The sequence below is a fragment of the Micropterus dolomieu genome, linkage group LG03 (genome assembly GCF_021292245.1).
Source record: "Micropterus dolomieu isolate WLL.071019.BEF.003 ecotype Adirondacks linkage group LG03, ASM2129224v1, whole genome shotgun sequence".
NCBI classification, from domain to species: Eukaryota; Metazoa; Chordata; class Actinopteri; order Centrarchiformes; family Centrarchidae; genus Micropterus; species Micropterus dolomieu.
The window spans coordinates 17,718,168-17,726,309 of NC_060152.1; the positions used below are offsets into that span (position 1 = coordinate 17,718,168).

At 41.5% G+C, this 8,142-nt stretch overlaps 2 protein-coding genes across 9 annotated transcripts; both read left to right on the plus strand.

The window, feature by feature from the left end:
* The first annotated feature begins 455 nt into the window (after positions 1 to 455).
* On the plus strand, positions 456 to 4,891 carry cbx3b (chromobox homolog 3b). Of its 8 annotated transcripts, none has more exons than XM_046045714.1 (5): positions 456 to 590; positions 1,101 to 1,241; positions 1,350 to 1,503; positions 1,937 to 2,094; positions 3,610 to 4,891. In XM_046045714.1, coding segments are annotated over exons 1-5 (576 nt in total). In that variant the 5' UTR covers positions 456 to 588; the 3' UTR covers positions 3,731 to 4,891. The 8 variants fall into 8 exon arrangements, with proteins under 8 accessions (XP_045901670.1, XP_045901673.1, XP_045901676.1 ...); XM_046045717.1 differs by having other exon boundaries at positions 469 to 590; positions 1,098 to 1,241; XM_046045720.1 differs by having other exon boundaries at positions 478 to 504; positions 1,098 to 1,241.
* snx10b (sorting nexin 10b) lies at positions 3,618 to 8,142 on the plus strand. The gene is made up of 6 exons (XM_046045721.1): positions 3,618 to 3,731; positions 5,530 to 5,651; positions 5,734 to 5,834; positions 5,958 to 6,059; positions 6,229 to 6,438; positions 6,574 to 8,142. Exons 2-6 carry the CDS (start codon positions 5,559 to 5,561, stop codon positions 6,701 to 6,703), a joined length of 636 nt encoding a protein of 211 aa, XP_045901677.1. The 5' UTR covers positions 3,618 to 3,731; positions 5,530 to 5,558; the 3' UTR covers positions 6,704 to 8,142.

Consider the following 8,142-nt stretch of genomic DNA (forward strand, 5'->3'; position numbering starts at 1 on the left):
TATAATGTAATATAAATAGTGAATCCCGTGCATCTAATAGCCGATATTTTGGCAACTAGAAAGGTGCTCATATGATGAGATTTCTGAAAGGAGATTTCAAAGAAGGTTTAGTTTTTGTTATATCTTGGACGTAGGCCTACATGAATCTGATTACACTCTGATGACTTTTGTCTGTTATGTGGCATCTAAATAAATATCCGGCTTCATATTTGCTTCCACTGACAATGATCCCAAAGATCAAAGAAATCAGCTGGAAACCTGGAACCAGTCTACAATCCCAACATACCAAATGCACACAGTCCCTTGCCATACCCAGCTGAAGCCCATGGGTGGCAGGGCTGTTGCGGACCACTGGACTAGGGGGTGGAAGGGACGGACGAGCGGACTGCTCTGTGATTGGTCGGCGGCGTGCGCGTCCCCGTCTACTCCTCCCGGTTTTCCTGGCATGACCTTTTCCCTTGGCAACCACTTCCTCCGAGCATCCACGGCCATCTTTAATTTGAAGTAATTCATGAAAAGTTGTTTCGCTCATGTAAACACGCAGACCGACACGTTCGCGCACAGAGCAGCATCGAAGGCGCTGTGTGCATGTAGGTTCCAGCGACAAGCTCCAAACAGAGCCGTGCAGCACCGCAGCAGGTTGTCCGCCGAGATTAAGTAAACATCGAAAGCGTACGTGCATATTGTTCAGTGTAGCGTCTCGTGCAGCACTCAGGCACGTTTCCACTAATGTTTTCATGCTACTGTTTGCACAATAGTCTCTTAGCTAAACTGTCTGAATGAACTATGCACGTGTGTAGATTAACGTGTTGCGTTTTTGGACCGAAAGAGTAGTGTGTTGTGCTCCCGAATGAAACGGCAGGTGGAGCGCTATAATAAGTATACGGATCATTGTCTGAAGGGCACAGAGCAGGATGCGCACCACTGCCATGTTATTTCGCAAATATCCCAACAAACGGGCGATTGAAAGGGTTTATTTTGTGACTGTCCAGTTTAAAACAAAGAAATAGACACTTTATGTTTTTGTCTTCATATGCTCGTGCATGAGCTTGCCAGTAATAAAAGCTGGTTGTTTTTCATTTACTTATCATTCATAGCAGGATGAGAAAGAAGCAGACTGCCAAACAGAGGAAGACAGAGGAGACTACAGTTGTGCAGGAGTTCGTGGTGGAAAAAATAATTCGCCGCAGAATCTTCAATGGAAGAGTGGAATACTTCCTGAAGTGGAAAGGCTTCACTGAGTGAGTGAGGTGTTGCAGTATCAGCACTTTGCTTCCATATACTGTGTGATGTGATTTGTTTTGTTTTGTTTGTGCATGTTTTTAAAGTGTACTCTCTCCTCCTTACAGTGCAGAAAACACTTGGGAACCTGAGGACAATCTGGACTGCCCTGAACTCATTGAAGAGTTCCTGAGAAGCACCCATTTCTCAGGGGAGAATGAGGAAGAGGAAACTGAAGAGTTCATTCCCAAAGAAGAAATGACAGAGCAAGAGACGGAAATTGTGAGTATGTGAGAAATGCAGTGGTGGAATGTCTGGAAGTTTATGTTTGTATTCTTGTTATTCACATAACTTCCTTATCCTAAAGCAGCATATTATTAGACTGCTTTTTATACAGTGCATTGCTGTAGGTTGACGGTTACCCTTAATTTTAGAAAGCCGCACTGCAGTCAAGTAAAATCATCTGATCATGTTGGCAGATTTTGTTCCGACTTTTGAAGGCTGAATATGAAACTAAATGGCGCATGAAGGTGGTTGGTTTTGCAATGCCCCTGAAAGTGAAAGCAGTTAAATTTCTTATTTTTCGCAATGTACAGGCATGTTCAGTAAGATTTCTTTTAGCACAACCAGCCTGTCTCCTAATGCAGAGTTTTTGTTTGTGGTTTCTTCTAACTGCTGCACCTCTGTCCTTGTCTCTTTGCGGTCCTGTATGCAGTCTCAGCAGCAGGCTCACACTGCGCAGTGCAACAACGACGTCCTCGAGACAAACGATGAGCAGTCAGACAAGCCCACTAACCTCACCACTTACCTCGAGCCTGAATGCATCATCGGCTCCACAGACAGACAGGGAGAGCTCATGTTCCTAGTCAAATGGTAACTCTGCTGCTTCCTCTTTTCTCTGTCCATGAATAGATCCCCGGGGTTGGGTATGTATGATAGAAAACGTTGCAGTTGTTCACATTTAAAGCTGCAATCTACATGTTCAAATTACAGCAACAATGACGGAGCATAGTGTCAGGTTTATGACGACCATGTAATGTGAATATATCACTTACTAAGAAGACAAATTTAGACATCATTGGTGTTGGCCACCTGACAAAGCATTCCTCAGATTAGTAACTGAGCATTTCTGACCACAGTAAAAGTATTTGGTAGCTTTAAAAGGGATCATCACCAATTTTACACATAAATGTCAGTTTATGAGGCCTGGTTAATACCACTCTGCCTGTGAAAGTGGTTGAATACTGTCATCTGTGGCTCTGAAGGAGGAGAATATTACCCCTAGCTACAGCTCTTTTTTGATAGAAAATATTGTTTTACAAAACAATCTGGAAGTGTGGAAAGATGGAGAGTCTGCTTTCAGACAGACAACAGCTTTGCGTGAAAAAAACACTGTCCCCTCTTTATTATTGTTTCCACTCAGATGACCCTCTCGCTTATTCTAAACGGTTAGTTTTTTTTCCTGTCGCTATGGTACCATTATCAATAGTATGTGGCACTCCAAACGGATCATACTTTTCTTTTCATTCAAAACAACTGATTTACATTTGGTTTGGAAACATCATTCACGACAGGATCTGTGATTCTATGATTCAACCACTATGTTTTTGGTGAAATACGAGTACATTTGTTAAGCCATCTAGACATAACTTAGTGCAGTTTTTTCAGTTAAGTCATTGTAACAGTCACTTAGTCCAAGTGTAATCAACGAGGACCTCTTCTCCAGTCACTGATGCAAGAAATAAACTTTTATTGCAACATATAGGTTTGTCTCAACAAATGTAACCCTGCATTTCCCATCTGATTGATTTCACTGCCTTGCTATCTGTTCTGCTCCATGTTGAAAGGAATTTCTAGTGTCCATACCCCCTTTTCATATGCCGACCAATTGAGTTTAGCACAACGTGAAATTAGCAATGTAATTATGGATGATAATCATGTATTGTTTTGTCCATGTCAGATGGACGTATAGTTGTGAGGTGGAGGGTGTAGAGTTTTGGAGCTTGAGCTGTATAAGGCAAGGCAAGCTTATTTGTTTTATTTATTCATTAGCACCTTTCAGACTCAGTCGGTGCTTTACATAAGGCAAGGAAATGCATTAGAACATTTCAAATGACAAAAAAATGGAATAGAATTAGAACAAATACAGTACAAAATAAACAAACGTAATGGACCAGAAACAGGTAGAGGGCTTAAAGTTCAGAAATCTCATATTCTGCTTAAGTCAGAATATTCTATAAATAATTGGATATTACAACTACAGCAATCACAGACTGACTGTACTTACTACTTCTTGAACTGGCTGGAGTCTGTGTGTTTTTTTACATGCATTAAAAGTAGGAGGCCACCATCTTAAATGCTTCCTTCTCCCGTCTGTTTCCCCCACAGGAAGAACTCCGATGATGTGGCCCTGCTGCCCGCTCGTGAAGCCAGCGCCAGGTGTCCCCAGGTGGTCATCAACTTCTATGAGCAGAAGCTGACGTGGCACTGCGGAGACGAGGAGCAGTGAAGTGTGTGTGTGTTTGTGCGTGTGTGTGTGTGTGTTTGGGGGGGGGGGGGGGGGTTGTGTACAGAGGCGAACTGATAACACAGCTGTGATCTCACCTGAAGCTTAGTTTGACCTCCATCGAGTGTCCTCCTTCAGCTGACTTTAGAGGCACACTGTGTGAAATTATATTCCCGCTGCAGGTGGAGTTTCACATACTGGCAGGTGCTCAAGATCGTCAGCGGGGATGGATTTAAAGTGCTCTCGTATCTGCGGTGCTCAACGAGGTCTCTGTACCTTTGTGGGGACTGATGGAGACTAAAACTAACCTTTGTGTAGAGCAGCTGATTTGAGGTCAGACTAACCTGTAGCAATGTTGGTGTTGTGTAAGCAGACACTATCACTGTGGACATGTGTTTTGTTTTTATTGTTATATAGTAATTTAGTATTTATAGACCTGTTTGGCTACAAGGATCTTTGTTGTTTGGTGTGTGCTTTGTATCTTGTATAGCAACACTGTGTAGGCAGAGTGAACTAACTGCTGTCAGATGCGTACCTACAGTCCACGTAGCTATTATTTAGAGCTGAAGATTGTAGACCTGTTCTCCAAACGTTTGTTGTTTGAACTTGTATTGCGTGAGGTGTTTTATAGCCACAGCATTTACTGTGCATTTACATGTATCTGTATGACCCTTGTGGTTGATGTAAAAATATTTTAAAATTTCCCCATATTTTCAGTCAGCTGCTAAGTACCAAATGTTCTATTCTCCTCTGTATTGAATGAAATATTGTGGAGTTTTTAAAATATTATATGGTGCTTACACTTGGTGAAGTCCAGGCAAAGTTACTCAAAAGGTCATAATAAACAAATTATAAAGTAAATCTTTTGAGATATACACACAAAGGTTTGTGCACCTATGGTGGCTAATAAGATTGTTAAATGTAGCACTTTAAATATGAGACTGTCCAATTGTGCTGGGCATTGTCTTCCAGTAATTACACCTGTCCACATATATGATACCTGTATCCTAATGGCACCGCCCTGACTTGACATATCTCCCATGACTGTTATGGGACACTCTGCTGAACCTTAAACCTCCTAAAACACACCTGCTACTGAATTACTGTGTAACTGTTGACCATGGATCTGTGAAGTCTCTGTGAATAAATGAAACCTTTTGTGAAGCTTTTCTTGAAGTTTTTTTAATGTCGCATCTGTCGTGCTAAATTGTGAGGTAGGAACATCACTTAAACATATGGTGCGTTTTAAAACAGTGGCTAATTCATTGGATGTGTTTTGACTGGTTGTAAATTATAGTCAATAAGTGATTAACTGATAAGTAGTAGGAGATTGTTATAGTTATGTTGGCTCATGTCATGGGAGCTATTAAGTAATCATCATGTAGTTTTCTTGATTTAATTTGACCGTTATGGGGAGGAGCTTATCTCATTCTTGTGACTTTATTTTTAAAACCTTTACTCCTGGACAATAAAAGTTGAAATAAAAAGCACTGGCACAATGCTAAGCGCAGCATTATCTTGCTGAGATTAAATCAAGAATATTTGCATTATGAGAGAAGAAGCTAACTGCTGTGAAGGTCTGAAGTTATCCTGTAATTCTAATTTGATTTTGAACAGTTTCATAGTTGTTATTAAAATTTGACCTTTAAAATGACACGATGAGCTTACAGTCTTTAAAAAAAACAATCTGTTTTTTGTCCTGAGCAATAAAGGATATTTGGTGGTATTTTCCTATGCTGACTTGCCCTGTTGGTCATTGTACTTCCTCTAACTGCGAATAAAATACTTCCCCTTTTTCACAGCAGTGCATTTGGTGACTCTTGCCTTCTCCATGCAGCAGGTTGTCAGTGTCTGGGTGCGGGACCCGCGCATACGAAAGAATGACTTTTGGCATGCTTACATAGACTATGAAATTTCTTTACATGTAAGTAAAATGATAAAGCAAGTTATTTTTATCTCTACAATCAAATAGTGGAGCCTATTGTAATATGTGTGTCCTGTTTTAGACTGACAGCGTGTGTTTCACCAAGAAGATCTCAAGTGTGAGAAGGAGGTACAGTGAGTTTATATGGCTCAGGCAGAAGCTACAAGCAAATTCAATGCTGATGTAAGTCACTTTAATGTATGTTGAACTGGCAATTTGAGTGAAAACAACATACTTTCTGTTTTCATGTTAATAGTATTCAGTGCTGTGATACCTGTCTTTTTTATGGTGTTTTTTTATTTGCAGGGTACAGCTACCAGAGCTGCCGCCAAAGAATCCCTTCTTCAGCCTGAACAACGCCCAGCAGATCACTGAGCGGATGAAAGGGCTCCAGAAGTTTCTGGAACAGTAAGCCTGACCTCATAGATCAATAAACACATGAACTTTGACACTGCAACACACACATAACAAAACTGGTGAATCACTGTTTCAACACACACGACTCATGCTGTTTTCATATCAACAAACAATATCCTATAGACAGCCATCTAATTTGTTCATTGTCCTTACTCTCCAGGATCCTCCAGAACCCTCTGCTGTTGTCTGACAGTTGCCTGCATCTTTTCCTGCAGTCACAGCTCAGCGTGTCCAAGATACAGGCCTGTGCCGAAGGAAGGACCCAGTACTCTGTGGCCCAGGCGGTCCAGCGCTCTAGCCTGAGGCGATTCCACTCTGAAGAAGATCTGCAGAAGGACCTCAGCATATCCTGTGACTCTGACTCAGACAGGTATCATAATGCCATACTCTCTCCACTCCAATATACTAACTGATGTATTTTCCGGGACAGATCATATAAAAACTCCTTCTGCGTCATTTTCTGATTTTATTCACCCCTCCCCTATTCTTGTCTCTGTGATTCCAGCTCAGAGTGTAGAGATCCAGAGCCTCGGAGTGAAGATTTGGCAATAAACAAAGCAGAGAGTACAGCTTCATTTGATCTTGTGGGAACCAGCCAGGAGGAAAACCTCAGCTGCTCATCTGGTTCTACATGAAAACATCATCATCATTTTACTGGCAGAAATGTTTGGACCTGAGAGGAAGAAATTTGTCTGTTTCCCCATCACACAGCACTTTGGTAATACAGTTGCTCCGAATTATTTTACTCATAAAAGCAGTCATGGCTTACTATGTTCTCACTGAGGCATTTCAGTTTGAACCATGTACAGTAAATAGTAACAAAATATACCTTTTGTATACCTATAAAATATTGTCTGCACAGCTATAAAGTTGTAGCAACAGTTTACCTGAAGATGGCAGTGTTGTTACATCAATCTGTTTGTATAGTCACTTATTCCAGGAACATATGCTGTAACTGTCCATATTTACTTCTTAAACCAGTTTAACAGGAGCATGAGTTATCACCATTCACAAGGAGTATTTTGTCAAATATATGCAGGTAACAATGCAATTTTCAGCAGTGACAGTAGTGTTCCTCTCTGTGGCTGAACTCCCCCCATCCTAATAAAGTGAAAGATGTGGGCTGCTTGTCATCTGGTGGCTACTGCAATGCTTAGCAGTATGATGTGTAATAGGGTCTCTGCAGAGTTTTCAGACAGCCCCCCTGTCAGGTGTGTGGCTGGTAGGAGGTGCTGTGGGATCCCAATGGACTCGCTCCTGTCTGAGGGGGCTACCAGGTGGACAGGATACATTGCTCCCAGCTGAACAAAATGCCAGCTGCACTGACAAGTCACCTTTTCTATCTGTCTCTTTCGCTTTGTGTTTGTATGAGGCTGTTCACTACAGTAACACATCTATATATGTGTGTGTGTGTGTGCTGAACACACACGTGCTCCCACTGTGAGGAGCACAATGCTTATGCAAAGGTAATGACCATTAAACAAAGTGACGGCAGACTGACATATCTGCACAGCTAATTAGATTAGCTTTGTTTCTCTGCAGCGGCTGTGATGTTCATTATGAATTCAGAACAGACAATAGGCTTGTGTTGCAGAGAACAGGAGTGATGTCACCTTAGCTCAGCTCTGAGCTGCAGAGCAGTTTGGACAGTTGTAAAGCACACAAACTCAAATTGGCGGGTGGGTGGGACATTTTCCAAGAAGATGTGTGGGTATATATGCGTGTATATGCACATCCACATATGCTAATGCAGTATATGCATGTGTCTTCTTTGTCAGTGCATAACTGTGTATGGCGGCACTCCCCTGATGCCTTCAAGCACATATACTGAGGCTGTCACTGCTGCAGTAGCTGGATATTTAGAAGAGGTTTATGCCTCTAAAGTATCCAGAAAACACGCATAGGCTGTTGATGTAAGGGCATGTTTGCACACAAGGAAAGCAAATGCCTGTCTTACCATTCAGTCAAACAACATTCTAACAATATCTATCATTGATGTGTTTTTATGAATTCATTTTTAGCTTGTTGTGCAAATGTTACTTGTCTGCCTGCATAAAACATATCCAGATGATCA

Bases quoted from the DNA above. Each gene is read 5' to 3' on its own strand.
- cbx3b (XM_046045712.1), top strand. From the start codon at position 512: ATGAAAAGTTGTTTCGCTCATGTAAACACGCAGACCGACACGTTCGCG. The intron at 1,504-1,936 runs GTGAGTATGTGA...TCCTGTATGCAG, and splicing joins CAGAGCAAGAGACGGAAATT to TCTCAGCAGCAGGCTCACAC. The intron at 2,095-3,609 runs GTAACTCTGCTG...TTTCCCCCACAG, and splicing joins CTCATGTTCCTAGTCAAATG to GAAGAACTCCGATGATGTGG.
- snx10b (XM_046045721.1), top strand. From the start codon at position 5,559: ATGCAGCAGGTTGTCAGTGTCTGGGTGCGGGACCCGCGCATACGAAAG. The intron at 5,835-5,957 runs GTAAGTCACTTT...TTTTATTTGCAG, and splicing joins CAAGCAAATTCAATGCTGAT to GGTACAGCTACCAGAGCTGC. The intron at 6,439-6,573 runs GTATCATAATGC...CTGTGATTCCAG, and splicing joins TGTGACTCTGACTCAGACAG to CTCAGAGTGTAGAGATCCAG.